The sequence below is a fragment of the Somniosus microcephalus genome, chromosome 7 (genome assembly GCF_052327205.1).
Source record: "Somniosus microcephalus isolate GS21.2 chromosome 7, FLI_Smic_1.0, whole genome shotgun sequence".
Classification (NCBI taxonomy): Eukaryota; Metazoa; Chordata; class Chondrichthyes; order Squaliformes; family Somniosidae; genus Somniosus; species Somniosus microcephalus.
In genome coordinates, this window is record NC_140993.1 from 252,896,764 (window position 1) to 252,913,844 (window position 17,081).

The 17,081-nt window shown below is 47.4% G+C and overlaps 1 protein-coding gene across 1 annotated transcript in view; it reads right to left on the minus strand.

The window, feature by feature from the left end:
• Positions 1-17,081, minus strand: part of ofcc1 (orofacial cleft 1 candidate 1) — a 398,354-nt gene that overhangs the window by 105,823 nt on the left and 275,450 nt on the right. Inside the window, exon 20 of the mRNA XM_085993614.1 lies at positions 7,677-7,840. Coding sequence (XP_085849740.1) covers positions 7,677-7,840 — 164 coding nt within the window. The remainder of the gene's footprint in view (positions 1-7,676; positions 7,841-17,081) is intronic.

The window sequence follows — 17,081 nt, forward strand, 5'->3', positions numbered from 1 at the left end:
CCGGTAAGCCTGACATCGGTAGTGGGGAAAATGCTAGAGTCCATTATAAAAGATGTAATAGCAGAGCACTTGAAAAACAGTGACAGGATCGGACAAAGTCAACATGGATTCACAAAAGGTAAATCGTGCTTGACTAATCTACTGGAATTTTTTTGAGGATGTAACTGGTAAAATAGATAAGGGAGAACCAGTGGATGTGGTGTATCTGGACTTTCAGAAGGCTTCGATAAGGTCCCACATAAGAGATTAGCGTGTAAAGTTAAGGCACATGGGATTGGGGGCAAGGTATTGACTTGGATAGAGAACTGGTTGGCAGACAGAAAGCAAAGAGTTGGAATAAACGGGTCCTTTTCCGAGTGACAGGCAGTGACTAGTGGGGTACCGCAGGGATCGGTCCTTGGACCCCAGCTATTCACAATATATATTAATGATCTAGACAAGGGAACTAGATGTAATATCTCCAAATTTGCAGACGACACAAAGCTGGGTGGGTGTGTGTGCTGTGAGGAGGATGTCGAGAAACTCCAGGATGATTTGGACAATTTGGGTGAACATGGCAGATGCAATATAACGTGGATAAATGAGAGGTTATCCACTTTGGTGGCAAAAACAGGAAGGCAGATTATTATCTAACTGGCAATAGATTGGGAGAAGGGGAAGTGCAATGAGACCTGGCTGTCCTTGTGCACCAGTCGCTGAAGGTAAGCATGCAGGTGCAGCAGGCGGTTAAGAAGGCGAATGGTATGTTGGCCTTCGTAGCGAGAGGGTTTGAGTACAGGAACAAGGATGTCTTGCTGCAGTTGTACAGGGCCTTGGTGAGACCACATCTTGAGTATTGTGTGCAGTTTTGGTCGCCTTATCTGAGGAAGGATGTTCTTGCCATGGAAAGAGTTCAGCAAAGATTCAGTAGGCTGATACCTGGGATGGCAGGAATGGCGTATGAGGAGCGATTGGGTCGATTGGCCTTGTACTCGCTGGAGTTTAGAAGAATGAGAGGTGATCTTATTGAAACTTATAAAAATCTGACAGGACTGGACAGACTAGATGCAGGAAGGATGTTCCTGATGGTCGGGGAGTCCAGAACCAGGGGACACAGTCTAAGGATAAAGGGTAGGCCATTTAGGACAGAAATGAGGAGGAATTTCTTCACCCAGAGAGTGGTGAACCTGTGGAATTCTCTACCACAGAAGGCGGTGGAGGCCAGTTCATTAAATATATTCAAGAAGGAGTTGGATATATTTCTTAAGGCTAAAGGGATCAAGGGGTATGGGGAGAAAGCAGGGACCGGGTACTGAATTTGGATGATCAGCCATGATCGCATTGAATGGCGGAGCAGGCTCGAGGGGCCGAATGGCCTACTCCTGCTCCTATCTTCTATGTTTCTATGTGTCCTCTGGTTCTCGACCCTTCCACCAATGGGAACAGTTTCTCTCTATCTACTCTTGTCTAGACCTCTCATGATTTTGAACATCTCTATCAAATCTCCTCTCAACCTTCTCTGCTCTAAGGAGAACAACCCCAGCTTCTCTAGTCTAGCCACGTAACTGAAGTCCCTCGTCCCTGGAATCATTCTCGTAAATCTTTTCAGCACCCTCTCGAAGGCCTTCACATCCTTCCTAATGTGCGGTTCCAGAACTGGACACAATAGTCCAGTTGAACTCGAACCAGTGTTTTATAAAGGTGGTTCATAACTTCCTCGCTTTTGTACTCTATGGGCAGGATTTTCATTGGGCTGTGGAGATGGGATTGGAGGTGTGTGATGGGTTAAAATTGCAAAACCTTGCGTGCGGGCCCAACCCTGCCTCCAAGCAATTTTCATTCATTTGTGTCTAATGGTCCCGTCTCCGTCCCGCCTCCAAGGGGCGGGATAGGCCGTTAAGGCCCTTAACAAGCACTAAATTGCCTCTATAATGCCATTTTGAAAGGCCTTTTCGATTTTAACCCTTTTCCCACATGAAACACGCCTGTTCTGAAACACGACGGTGAAACCTGGCGGGAGCACAATTGAATTGCTGACTATCAGCTGCAGCTCCACCATTAAAGAGGAGATTTGATCAGCCATCATTTGCAGGTGGCAGGACTTTGTAGTCTCAGGTCTGGGGGAACTTTTAGAAGGCATAACCACAGCTGTGGAAGTTTGGAGCCTGACACCCATCTCCAGTGTGAACTCCTGGGAAACCCCTCTCGCCACCCTCACTGAGCGCTTCCTCAAATGAAGAATATACCAGATTTCCTTCCCTTCTGGACATTAGATGAGGACGAACAACAGCCGCGGCACCAGCAGAACCAGGAACAGCAGCAGCAACAGCAGCAGCAGCAACAACAAGAGCACCAAGCTGCTGCTCACCCACCTGAAGCTGCACAGGCCAGAAGGGGCCAGCGCATGGAAGCCCGTCGGCACAGGAGATACCCCCCAAACAGGGTCTACAGACACAGCTACCTCAACATGTCTGAGCAGCAGTGTCAAAGGCGGCTCTGACTTTCGCGAGAGGTAGTGGGTGACATCTGTGCAATGCTGCAACAACACCTGCAGGCCAGAGGACCAGGTGGACAACCCTTACTAGTGGCCGTCAAAGTCACCACCGCACTCAACTTTTTTGCCTCAGGCTCATTCCAGGGATAAGCAGCAGACATCAGCGACATCTCCCAGGCAGCCGCACACACTTGCATCACACAGGTTACCGATGCCCTCTTTGCCATCGCGCACAATCACATCCATTTCACCAAGGATCAAGTGTCACGGTGCGTGTGGTTGGATTATCTAATCTGGCAGGCTTTCCAAGGGTGCAGGGCGTCGTTGACTGCACACATGTGGCCCTTAAGGCACCCCATCGCAATCCAGGTATTTTTGTCAACCGCAAGGGCTTCCACTCCCTTAACATTCAGCTGGCGTGTGACCGCAAGAAGGAAATTTTGCATGTTTGTGCCAAGTACCCTGGCAGTTGCCATGACTCCTTCATACTGCGCCAGTCTAGTGTGCCTCCGCTATTCAGTCCACCAGACGAACTTAACGGATGGCTACTTGGAGACAAGGGCTATCCCCTGAAGACATGGCTAATGACGCCGTTGAGGAGAACATCCAACAAAGCTGAGGAGCTACAACACCAGCCACATGTCCACCAGAGCCATAATCGAGATGCGCTTCAGATGCCTTGATAGATCAGGTGGAGCCCTGCAGTACTCAGCAGCCAGGGTCTCCAGAATCGTCGTGGTTTGCTGTGCACTTCACAACATGGCACAGCGTCATGGCTTGCAGATTCCTGAGGACCAAATGGCTCATCACATATTCTCCTCAGATGAGGAGGAGGAGAAGGAGAGTGAAAATGAACATCTTGCAGAGGCCCATCAACCAGCAGCAGCAGTACGTGAGAACATTGCTGCCCAGGATGCAAGGAATGCACTCATCTTGGCCAGATTTGCTTAGCCTAGCCAATCAAGCACTTTTGCCTCGCAGCTTCTTACCTGAGCATTGACAATGGCCAAGGCCCAGCGGATTCCTAGCAATTTGACCAGCATACTGACAATTGCAAGTAATCCTAAGCCCTCAATGTGAAAGTCCCATTTGCGAAATGACACACGCCACAACTATAGCAGTAGCCATCAGATTTTTTATTTACATTATTCATCTGATGGCCTTTTCACAGAAAACATAAAATTTCACCCAAGTGACTACCCTTGTGACTATTTGTGCAGTATCTTTCTCTTACACGTGCTGCTACGTGGTGCTTCCCCTGTGGCTTCAGCAGATGTGGAGGCCCCTTGCTCACTTTCCTGCTGCTCCTGTCTCGACATCTTTGGCGGGCGTCCTCTGGGGCTGCGAACCTGTGAGGGCTCGTCAACAGTCTGCTGCTCCTGCGGCTGTGCAGGGGTTGAGGTACCATTCTCAGATGGCTGTGGGCTCTGGTGGGGCTCTGACTGAGGGCTTTGCAGTGGCATGGAAGTGTGACCACTGGAGAGGAGCCCCCACTTCCTTGATGTCTGCCACCAACTTCCCTCTCATGGGTCAGGTCCCCCTCAGCGCTTGCAAGTGGCTTGAGAGCACCTTGCTGCACATCAGGGGGGCCATGGGGACCCGTATCTGCACTGGCAGTCCTACTCAGAAGGACTTCCATGAAGGTCTGGTTTCTCTGTTCAATAGCTGGCCATCGCTCCTTCAGAGATGTCATTCTATTCTGAACACTCACCATGTTTTCTGCACTCTGGCGACTTATCACCTCCATGGAGGCTGCCATCCTTTCCATGGTGATGCGTTCATGCGCCAATGACTCCACCAAGGCTCTGCTCATGTTCGCTGTGGACTCCTCCATTCGCTCCACATTCGCAGCGACACTGGAGACAAAACCTGCCAGAGACTCCTGCATCTGTTCCTGGAGTTCCAGCACCACTGATCTTATGGATGGACCCAGAGGCAGAGGGTCGACATGCAGCTGAGCCAAGCTGGCAGAGTCCTGCGCCCTCTGACTAGGACTCTCCACTGCTGTCCCTGTCTCCACAATCTGCTGATGCTCACTTGTGAGCTGTGATACATCAGGTGACAACACTGCTCTATGTCCCGAAGGTCCCACCGAGGTGTGAGTGTCTGCGCTGGTGCTGGGTGCGCTGAATTCTGCTGACGCTGCGCCCTCAGAGGTTGCAGCTTCCTCTGAGGAGTCTGGAGGCTCATGCTGTTCCTCCTGGCTAGTGAGGATGCATGCTTGCGATGGTCCTGTGGGGGAGTAAAGGAAAGAGTCAGAGATGTGATGCCAAGGTTACATGCGCATTGCATATGATCATTAATCCATCTGTTAGAGCTTCAGAATCATTATCAGCGACTTATGCAATGTCAATGAGAGAGATGGAAAACTATTCTGTCACCAGCTTGCTGTGATGCACACCTCTGTCCGTCCCCCACTTGCGCATCTTCCTCCACTCCTACAACCTCCAGGACCGCCTCCTCCCAGGGGGTGAGGTGGGCTACTGAGGGAAGCCCTCCTCCTGTCCTCGCTCTTTCTCGCTTATTTTGAGCTCTCTTTTCCTGCAATGAGGGAGACAAATGGAGGTTGAGTGAGAATGAAGGAGTGAGTGTAGAGATTCCATAGCATAGATACTTAGAAGGAGACAAAGATGGAGTGAGGTGGCAAGACCAAGGGCCCTCCCTGTGTGTTGTCAGTTGTTTTCATAGCATCAGAGTGATAGGGAGTGTGAGGGCTGCATAGTCGAATAGTTAGGTGAATGTGACCATAGAGAGAGAGGGAATGGGTAAGGGTGCAGGGATGTCAGTGTCAAGTGGGATGTGGAGGAAGAGATTGCTAAAGCTGAGTGCTGGTGAGGAGAGGCAATGGGGATCAGATTGAGGGTGATGGGAAATTCATACTCACTTTTTCAGTGCGCAGGTCATGAAATCTCTTCCTGCATTGAACCCAGGTCCTGCGGATTACTGATAATGAGTTGACCTCCTCTGCTACTTGGACCCACACAGCCTTGGTCTGCTGGGGAGGCTTCTTCCTCCCTGAAGACGGGAAGAGCACCTCTTTATGAGCTCTTGCTCCCTCAACTAAAGCCTGCAAGGCAACGTCATCAAACCTGGGAGCAGACCTAGGTCTTTCACTGGCCATTCAGCCTCCAGGTCCCTCTAACATGAAAGGCCAAAAGGTTGGCAGTCTGCAGAAGAAGCGAGGCTTGTTGCAGACCTTAAATGCAGCAGCAATGATGACGTCATAGGAGGCGACTTTCAGACTGGAAAACTCATTTGCCATGGGTTCCCACACGCTGGAACTCAATTGGCCAATTAAGTTAAAATCGCATCAATCTCCCACATCGATTTCGATTCGGGTGGATAACACGAAATGCAGATTACACGACCCCAGCCCGACCCTGAATTAAAATCTAACCCTATGCCTCTATTCATGAAGCCCAAGATCCCGTATGCTTTTTTAAACTGCTTTCCCAACCTGCCTTGCCACCTTCAATGATTTGTGCACATATACCCCCAGGTGTCTCTGTTCATGCACCCCCATTAGGATTGTACCCTTTAATTTATATTGCCTCTCCTCATTCTTCCTAGCAAAATGTATCATTTCGCACTTTTCTGCATTAAATTTCATCTGCCACGTGTCTGCCCATTCCACCAGCCTGTTTATATCTGCTTGAAGTCTATCACTATTCTCCTCAGTTATAACTATTAGGTAAGACTGAACAGACTAGGGCTTTTTTCTTTCGAAAAGAGAAGGCTGAGGGGCAGCCTAATAGAGGTCTTTAAAATTATGTAGGGATTGATAGGGTAGTTGTAGAAAAGGTGATTCCATTTGTGGGGAGTCCAAAACTAGGAGCCATAAATATAAATAAAAACAGAAAATGCTGGAAATACTCAGCAGGTCAGGCAGTATCTGTGGAGAGAGAAAGAGAGTTAATGTTTCAGGTCGATGACCTTTTGTCAGAACTGGAAAAAGTTGGAGATGGAACCGGTTTTTAAGCAAGTGTAGGGGCAGGGAAAGGGGGGAAAGAACAAAAGGGAAGGTCTGTGATAGGATGGAAGGCAGGAGAGATTAAGAGACATTAAGAGAGATTAAGAGATGGTGCAAGGCAAAAGGCCATAAATATAAAATGGTCACTAATAAATCCAATAAAGAATTCCGGAGAAAGACTGGGGAGAATGTGGAACTTGCTAACACAGGGAGTGGTTGAGGCGAATTGTATAGATGCCTTTAAGTGGAAGCTAGATAAGTACATGAGAGAAAAGGAATAGCAGCATCTGCTGATAGGGTTTGATGAAGTAGAGTGGGAGGAGGCTCGTGTAGAGCATGAACACCGGCATAGGCATGTTGGGCCGAATGGCTTGTTTCTGTGCTGTTAATTCAGGAAACTTTGTGTTATCCGGAGGCGAACCGTCCGGCAAGCTCGAGCCACCGGCAAAAATCAGGAGCCGTTTTTTAATTCTTTTCGTTTCTTTTCTTTGCTTTTTTTGAACAGTCAAGCTCTGCAAGGTCTGTAGCTAAGCAACAGCTTCAGCTAGAGACGCTACAGAGACGCTTGCCGACTGTTTAGAGGTAAGCAACAGGGTTTGTTGATTCATACGGAGATGAAAATCTCCGTGTTTCAACATTAGCTCTGGAGTGTCCGGCAGTTTTGAGGGAACGGCAACAGCTCGGTCCCGTCGGTGCCGGATAGCACAAAGTTTCCTGTTCTATGTAACAAGGAACAAGATCAAGATGCCTGTAGAAAGATAGAAAAGGCACAATGAAGGAGTAATGTTAAACAGAAGCCATGAAGTACCAGCTTGATAGGCCAAACAGCTTTTCAGCTCAAAGCAGTGCAAAGCACATTGACAGACTTCTCCCCTCACATGTGAACTCAACCTTCTGTTGAAGTACAGACTGTAGAAATATCAGCGTATGTTGATATCTTAGTAAGTTATCTGTCCCGACCATAGGATTTAAAAAATACTTAGACAGGCATTAATGTTTGCGTAAAGTCAAACACACTGCTTTTCTGTAAATAACCTCACAAGCGTCTGAAGCCATAGGGAATCCTACAGCCTATTTTCTCACCCCTCCCAGATGCTTTCAGCTACTGTGTTCTCACCGAATCTTAGCAACTTTGGAAGGGGGGAGGGGAATACAAATTAATTAAATACAATTAAGTAGCCACAATCTCTCTCCTCCTAAAAAAAATTTGAGAAGTTAGTGAAGTATTCTTACCTTAAGAAATATAAATACAGTATTGTAAGGGAACAAACGAAAATCACAATGTACAAGATGACTGTAATCAGTATGCCAGGGATTCCAGAACGTTCCATTCTGTAAAACAGCCAATAAAGCTTGGCTGCATCTGCTATTGGACTATCTGTACTGTAAGCCAGACGCTGAAAAGCAAGATACACCAATCAGTGTTTCACAAAACAAATTCTATGTGCTTGTCAGTTCACACTTCGTCATTGGCACAGTAACAATTGTACAGGGACAGTGGGTAATATTACAATCCAGATATTTCTATTTAAATATATAGTTAGTTGCACACAATGTAACGATTGCAAAGTTACTAACTTACAGAAATTTGTGAGCAGTATCTGTATTTCTACACCATTTTTACATGGATTATATAACGTTAAACAAAACATTGTACCTGCTCATGCCGCGCAACCAATATCTTACACTTGCCTAAAACACAATGGGAGAGAAATTGGTTTAGGCCCATTTTGTGGCACAAAATGGTCGGTGCATGCGCCCGATTATGTGGGCACAAGTAAGGCCTCTAATTGGTCCCCGTGCCTCCTTTGAATGGAGTAGGCAGGGTGCTAGCACAACTCGCGCTGTTGATTGGCAGTTCGCAGGAAAGTCGGTCATCCCTGATAATATTTAAAGGCAGTCTGCATCTTTTAAAGGGAAGGTGCACTTTGGCTACAGAGAACTGGAATTCAAGATTCTGAAAATGGCAGGCAGAGGAGAAGTTGCCAGGACCCCCACGGTTTTCAGACTGCCTTGAAGTAATTTATGGAGGTCAGCAGAAGGAGGGTTGACTTCTTACCATCCAGTGGGAGGAAGGTTTCTAGGCAAGCTGTCCGGCATGATCGGACAGAGATGGTAGAGTGCGTGAGTACTGGAGGCATTGCATCGAGGACCTGGCCGCAATGCAGAAAAAAGTTTAATGACCTGGCAAGGCTTGCTAAGATAAGACTCCTAATTCATATCTCTCATTACTCTCTGCTTAGTCTTGCAGTATCTGTAGCCCCTCACAACCCTTCCCCATCCCAATTCTCATCGCTCTTCTCTAATAACTGCAGCACACATCACTCTACCTCCTTCTTTTGCTGAGGTGCAGCCCCAATAAAAGTAGCACTGGCTCCATGGGAGAGGCAGGTGCTGTCTTGCCTCAGGACAACAGACTGCCAGATCCCTTGCCAGTCTCTCAACCAGTGCCCTTATTGGTGCCATACAGCCAACTGGGCCAGACTACCCCAGCCAATATTGAGACACTGCAGTCTGCAGCCGGACCCTCAAAGTCCAGAGCTCCTTCCTAGGTGGAAGTCGCCTGGTCCAGATGGCTTGCATCCCAGGTTGCTAAGGGAATTGGGGGAGGAGATAATGGAAGGGCTTGCCATAATTTTCCAATCTTCCCTAGATGAGGGGGAGGTGCCTGAGGATTGGAAAGTGGCAAATGTGACACCATTGTTCAAGAAAGGACAATCCTAGTAACTACAGGCCGGTCAGTTTAACATCAGTGGTGGGTAAAGTTTTAGAAACAATAATCAAGGAAAAAATTAACGGGCATTTGGAGAGGTTTAAACTAATTAAGGAGAACCAACATGGATTTGTAAAAGGCAGATCATGTTCGACTAATCAAACTGAATTTTTTGATGAAGTAACAGGGAGGATTGATGAAGGGAATGCAATGGATGTTGTCTACATGGATTTTAGGAAGGCATTTGACAAAGTACCACATAGAAGGCTGGTTAACAAAATTGAGGCTCATGGAATAGGTGGGTCAGTGGCAGCTTGGATAAGGAATTGGCTTATGGACAGAAAACAGCGAGTTGTGGTAAATGGCTGTTTTTCAGACTGGAGGATTGTAGACAGTGGTGTTCCCCAAGGGTCAGTGCTGGGGCCACTGCTTTTTTTGATATATATAAATATAAATGACCTGGATATTGAAATACAAAGTAGAATTTCTAAATTTGCCGATGACACCAAACTTGGGGGTATGGCAAACAGTGAGGATGGTCGTGATCTTGCCAGCCCTGGGGGGGCGGGTTTGGAGGCAGGACTGCCGGGAAAATGGTAGAATCTGGGGGCGGATGCCCATCCTGCCCCCAACCCGCCTCCATGCCACCTTCCCAGGAGGCGGGTAGCCGACCCGCGCCGGGTTCCATCTCCTGGAGGCGGGAAGGGGATTACAGCCACTTAACTGCCTGTTAACAGGCAGTTAAGAGGATTATCTCCATTTTTCCAAGAGAGGCGCGGACTTCCCGATGTCGGGAAACCACACCAGGGTCACCGAGATGAGCAGTGAGTCTGCGGGGGTCAAAAGTGCACTGTGAAGGTAAGTGATGGGGGCAAGTGTGGAGAGGTAAGTATGTGAGGTGAGTAGAAAGTGATAGAAAATGTTTACTTATCTTTGTTTCTTCCTGCAGGCTTCAACAGTTGGGGATGAAGAGGGTCTCGCATCTCACCGGTAGAGATGACAGATGGCTGCTGCATTCTCCGATGCAACAACCATCTAATTTCTGCTCACAAAAGAGGTTTGATGAGTCTTGAATACAAGAACTCATCAAACTACAGAGAATGTCAGTGTTTGACAGCTTTACAGAGCTGTCAAATGATGACAATTCATCTGTCAAAAATTTCTGATAGATGAAACGTCATCCGCTGACGTTCTCTGTAACCGGCTTCCCCTGCTAAGCCCGCTGGGTGGGTTTAACAAGGTCAATCAAGGGCAAATAGTGATGGTCCGGTGCTGAGATCGCTCTCCCTGTTTCGGGCGGCCAGCTCTCGCCGCTCGCTCCCGCAACCAGAGCGAGGTGCTCGGCGAGTCGGGCAGAGGCAGCGCAGCGCGGTGAGCAGCGGCAGCAGCCAAGCCGACCCGCTGGAGCACATCGGCCGGCAGCTCCTCGGCGGGAAGGAATTCCGACTGGGAGGAGGGGAGCCGAGCATGGCGGCCAGAGGCCGACCCGTGAAAAGAGAGAAGTAGGCCCCGGGCCGTGGAGCGTGCGAAGAGGAGGCCGCATTGGAGCATTCACATCCCGACGATGTGTTCGACGAGTCGGGCAGAGGAGCGCAGTGCAACGAGCAGCAGCAGCAGACTCATGACACGCTGCAGCATGTCGGCTGGCAGCTCCATTTCGGGTAACTCGCAGTCCGGATGGGAGGAGGGGAGCCGTGCATGGTGGCCAGAGCGGGAGAAGCAGGCCACCACACGTGGAGCCGGCAACAGTGAGGAGGAGGCCGCGGTGAAGAGGAGGACGGAGCGGCTGAGGGACATCGGGCTCCCACTGCCATGGGAAGCCATTGTATTGACTCTGAACACGGTGCTGTATGTATAGGTGACGCGTCCCTACGGGGAACAAGCATTCCATATGGCAAATAAATCTAATCTGAATCTGGGTTGGCCAGAAGTCGATGGAGGCGGGACTAAAACCCAACAAGCAACAGTCCCGCCTCCAACGCGCCCCCATTGGCAGAATCGCCCCCGATGATACAAATTAACTGCAACAGGACATAGAAAGGCTAGCAGAATGGGCAGAAAAGTGGCAGATGGAATTTAATACAGAGAAGTATGAGGTGATGCATTTTGGCAGAAGGAACAGGGAGTGGCAATATACACTTAATGGCATAGTTTTAAGAGAGTGCAGGGACAGAGGGACCTGGGAGTTAATGTGCATAGGTCCCTGAAGGTGGCAGGAAATATTGAGAGAGTGGTTAGCAAAGTATATGGGATCTTGGGGTTCATAAATAGAGGTATTGAGTACAAAAGTAGAGAAGTTATGCTGAACCTTTATAAAGAGCTGGTTAGGCCACAACTGGAGTATAGCATCCAGTTCTGGTCACCACACTTTAGGAAGGATGTGAAGACCCTTGAGAGGGTGCGGAGGAGATTTACCAGAATGGTTCCGGGGATGGGGGATCTTAGCTACAAGGACAGGTTGGAGAAGCTGGATTTGTTTTCATTAGAGCAAAGCAGGTTCAGGGGTGATTTGATAGAAGTGTACAAGATCATGACGGGTTTGGATAGGCTAGACGGTGAAAGGCTGTTCCCACTAGTTGATGGTACAAGAACTAGGGGACACAGATTTAATGTTTTGGGCAAGAGATACAGGGGGGATGTGAGGAAAAACTTTTTTATGCAGCGAGTGGTGAGGACGTGGAACTCGCTGCCGACGGAATTGGTGGAAGCGGAGACACTCGATGTTTTCAAGAGGAGACTGGATAGGCAGTTGAGGGAAATAAACTTGCAGGGCTACGGGGATAGAGCGGGGGAATGGGACTGACTGGATTGCTCTACAGAGAGCCGGCACAGACTTGATGGGCCGAATGGCCTCCTTCTGTGCAGTTATGACTCTATGGGGAAAAATTCAGTTGTTTGCACTTCCCGTTAGCGCCTTAAGAGGGCGCTAATAGAGCGCAAAGCAACTAGCACCCGGGCGCGGTGATGTTTGCGCTGCTCGTGAAATTAACTAGACATTTTGCGGCAGCGCTAAACACTACCGCCATGATCTCCTGCGCCGGCAGATCATGACGTCAGTCGAGTGCGCAACGCCCCGGACCGGATATTGAGTGGCGCCCCCTGCCGCTAGCAATGACAGGTTGAGGGGAGCGTTTTGCAGTCAGGAAGGGACTGGGGGGTCGCTATTTAAAGGCGACTGCTTCCTGCCTTTTTTTGTTGGTGACATTTTTGCACCACGCATTCTGAGAGCGAGAGAAAGAGAGAGACTTCTGGAGAGATTCAACGCTGTGTGAAGGAGTTTTGGGTACGGAACAGCACTTTGCAGGTTCATTTTGATTTGCTCTTCCTTGTATCGATTTAGAAGAGACTGTGGGGGCTGCACTATGAGCTCTTTCCTTGGGTCTCTCCATTGTTCTTTCCAGCAGATTTGATGTACAGGTCTCTCCAGGCTGAGATTCAAGGCTGTGCAGCATGCAGAAAACGGCCACATCTTGAGACTCGCCTTGGGCTATACTGAAGAACGCCTCCAGAGCTGTCCAGAAAGTGGAACCTTTGCTTTAAAGTGCCAATTATCCGCTTTATCAGAGCTCTGGTTCTTGCCTGGCTCTCATTGTATTGGAGCTCCGCATTTTTGCCCAGGTTCCTGACAGCAATCATGAGCCAGGAGGTGAGGGGTAGCTCTTGTCTTTTAAGAGGCCTGCCTTTGTTTCAGGTGGATGCCAGTGATGCCTAATGAGCACCCGACTCAATATGGCGTCAGGCACACTTCTGCCGCCGCTCGGTTGCACAACGCCGCACTGCAAAATTCGTCATTTTTACAACCAATTTAGGCCCAAAAAAGGGCAAAATGTAATCCAATTTCTCTCCCACAGATGCATACTCACTAACAACTATTTGCCATTGCTCATGATATAATGATCTTGTGGCAGCTAATGATGGCAAACTGTCAGCATTCGGCATCATTACCCCTCTGAAACTGACCACAACTTTCGGATTTAGCGCATGCTCATCTAAATGCGAAAATCCTGAAGTTGCGGTCAATCATTCACTGCTCCAAGATAGGCTGTGCTGTGGAACCATCCCACACCCCCATAGCCGGCAGTGAGTGATACAGACGAAAACATTGGCGTTTCCACGCTAATATCACTGTTAAACACCCCATTAAATGTTAATACTAAAAGAAAATACTGCAGATGCTGGAAATCTGAAATAAAAACAGAAAAAGCTGGAGATACTCAGCAGGTCAGGCAGCATCTGTGAAGAGAGAAACAGAGTTAACTGTTCTGACGAAAGGTCATTGACCTGAAACATTAACTCTGTTTCTCTCTTCACAGGTGCTGCCTGACCTGCTGAGTATCTCCATTAAATGTTAAGCCTTGTTGGAATAGGTGTAACTGGGATTTTAACAGCGTAAAACAACCATTATTTTTATATTTTTGGAGTGTCAAATTTCTCCATTATGGTAAAAATTACAATTAAAAAAAAATTATTTTTAGCGCTCTCTGTAACATTTTTACAAAGTCTGGATAAAGCAGCTTTTTATTTCCTGGTTTGCTGTCTGTGCGAATTCTTCAACGTGATTGGCTGCTTAGACAGCTTGTCTACATCACTGCGGCTCGTTGCTGGGAATCCCCATTACAGAGCGCTGCAATCAATTACACGTCGAAGAAGGTAAACATTTGAGTCACAGAGATCGCGGGATCGCGAGACCTCTGTGGGCAGCTTTCTTCGGGGCCAGCACCAAGCGGATTTGCTTCGCCGCTGACTGCAAATTGCGGGCCATTGTGCATGGAACAGCGTCAACTTTATTTGCCGGTGTAAGATGCCATGCTTAGCCGCTTAACCTACCAGAGGCAACATGATCCAATTGAAATGGTAGTCACATAGGAGCAGAAAGTAGTTGGCATCACCCAAAGGGTTCTATTGTGGGCCAAAAATTCGGAGGCACGCCGCCGACCTGCGGAAAGAATACGCACCTACCTCTTGGCGGCCCTCCTGCATAAACCTGCACTCTGATGCTGCGGGTAGGAGGGCAGCATAACGGCTCACGGATCCCAGGGACGCAGCCTGTGCGGAAGTGCACCTGGGATCACGTGGGCCTGGTCCTCCAAACTGAAAACAGATTATGGCCCAGAACTTCGGGTCTCCACGGGTGGGTACGCACGGGGTACTCACCCGTAGGCCCAATGGAAGTGCCAGTTTCCTGCATGCACTGCGCATGCGCGGGAAACCGGCACTTCCGTTCCCCTGAAAGCAGGGGTTAAGAGGTCGAACGCATGCGCAGGAGAGGCGGCACGTGCGCATCGAACTTACGTTTTTTTGCAGGTTTTCCCGGGAGGGTAAGTCTCCAGAAGTTACACATATAAAAAGCAGTCGCAAGGCCTGCTTTTTACTAGGTAAGTGGTGAATTAATTAAAATTAAAACATTTTTTCCACAGGTTTATTATTTTTAAATACTTTAAAAAAAGGTAAGTTTATTTTTAGCCCCGTTTGAAAATAAAATTATTTTTTTCAAAAATTTAAATTATTGTTTAAAATAGTTATTTCATGTAATTTATAGTTTATTTAAAAAATGTGATGTTTTTTAAAAATGTATTTGAAGATTTAGTGATGTTTTGGGGCTTGTAGTATTTATAAGTTTGACAGCCCTTCCTGTCAAACTTATGAATGAAGCATTCCCTGCTCCGATTGGCTCCCCATGGCCCACGTGATCCATGGGGACGCATCAAACTAACTGCGCCCCTGGGATACACAAGCACTGCGCGCCGGCAGTTGGAGCAGGCCCAGGATCGGAATTCCACGCGGGCCCACAGCTCAATGGTCGGCGCGCAAGGTAAGTGCAGGTCGGAGGCTTACACCGCGGGAAGCCCTCGACCCGAATTTCTGGGCCAATTGTCTTTCATTCATTTAAATTGCTACATTACTTCATTACTACAGCCTTTAAAATACATACAGATTTCGCGTTTATTGTGGGAATCCAAATCATTACACATCATTCCCACTTCTAAACAAATACTGTCCACTGTGCAGAAAGTTATGAAATGTAAGCGTTATTTTAAAGAAACTGGCAGCATTAACATGCACTAGGATTGCTTCTCATTAAAGCTTTTAATGTTCCTGCATGTCATTTAATTTTTAAAAAGCATTTTTTAAATTTTGGGTGTCCCCTTACACAGGCCCTGTGTCTGTTTCCACTAGCCATAACATTTCCGTACATAAGTGCTGGGCATTTGGTGGGGGCGCCAGTGATTAGGCTTTCGGTCGTGGAGCGGATGGCCTGTCCACGCGTACATGGACAGACCGCAAGTTTGGGTAATCCTGAACTTTCAGTGGATTTCAAAGGCGGTATGACGGTGTATTCTGAGGGTACGGCGTTATACCCACCACAAAATCTGGGCCTATATGTTCTTTCTCTCAAGGCAGGCAATCACTGGAAACAAACTATACCGTGTGTATTGCATCATGGTCGTGATATAAAGTTCAATGTAATTTCAATATAATTCAAAAGAAACTTCTTTACCCAAAGCGTGCTTAGAATGTGGAACTTGCACAAGTAGTGGAAGAGATCAGCATAGATGCCTTTAAGGGGAGGCTAGATAAGTACATGAGGGAGAAAGGAATAGAAGGACATGCTGATAGGGTTAGATGAAGTAGAGTGGGAGGAGGCTCATGTGGAGTATAAACACTGGCATAGACCAGTTGGACCTAATGACCAGTTTCTTCTAAATTCTATGTAATTCCATGTAATTTCTTATTCTACTTTATAATATTCAGCAATGAAAGTGTAAAGAGAATAATGTTTGCAGATAACTCTTGATTAATAATATATGCACGTTTTAAAGCTGTACATCATGTTTAATACTCAAAGGGTTGAAATCAGAAGTGAAAGTCACAGGAAAGCACTTTAATCTATGTAGCACGTGTCCTAGCATGGATTAACTTGCTCACAATTTATTAAAGAATCATGTTAAAACCTTGCAGCGGAAGACAAGTTTAGGTTAAATTTTTAGCTGATGCTCCTCCAATAGCTTGATTTGTAGATGTGTTGCCCAGTGGGGTAGTGAAAATCTGGAACTCTCTCCCCACAAAATGCTGAAATTGAAAATTTCAATATTGAGATTGATAGATTTTTCTAGGCAAAGGTATTACATAGGGTATACGGCACAGAAACAGGCCATTCGGCCCAACCAGTCCATGCCGGCGTTTATGCTCCACACGAATTATGGAACTGGGACGGGTAAATGGAGTTAAGATATAGATCAGCCATGATCTCATTGAATGGCGAAACAGGCTCGAGGGGCTAAATGGCCTCCTCCTGGTCCTATGTTCCAGTGCAGAATAGGTTGCCAACTCTGGTCGGACATATCCCTGAACATTTGATTGCATGACATTTGGTCACGCGACATTTCAAAAAAGCCCACATGCACTACTGGAATTTTCATACTGTGTTCACTTTGTCTCACAAAATAATCCCAATGGGAAAAAGTGGTTTCCACCACATCCCAGTCGCAGGCTGGTTAGGCAGGAGATGGGGAGAGTTTCTCCGCTGGAATGCGCTGAAAGTAAATTATAGAAACAAGGAATTTCCTCGTGGCTGGTCCCACAGGATGCTTTTTAGATGTGGTCCCTTACTCCCGAGTCATTCTACATGTTGCTGAAGTTGAAATTAACTCATGGCTTTCCGCAGATGCTTTTTCCCTCCTTCCTTCGCTTACTTTCTTTAAGCCTATTTTTTTTTTCCTGGTCAGCATGCAACAGGGGACATTAGTTTGTGTAGCTGCACCGACAAAGGAAGATGAACCCATTTAATATCCATTCATTCCTTTAACAATAGACACATGACTTTCAATGTTTAAAAATAAAACTCGATACCCTCCCCAAGTGAAAGTTAATTGGAGTGAAATTGCAAATGGCAGAGGGCAGATAAATATTTTCCCTCAGGCTAC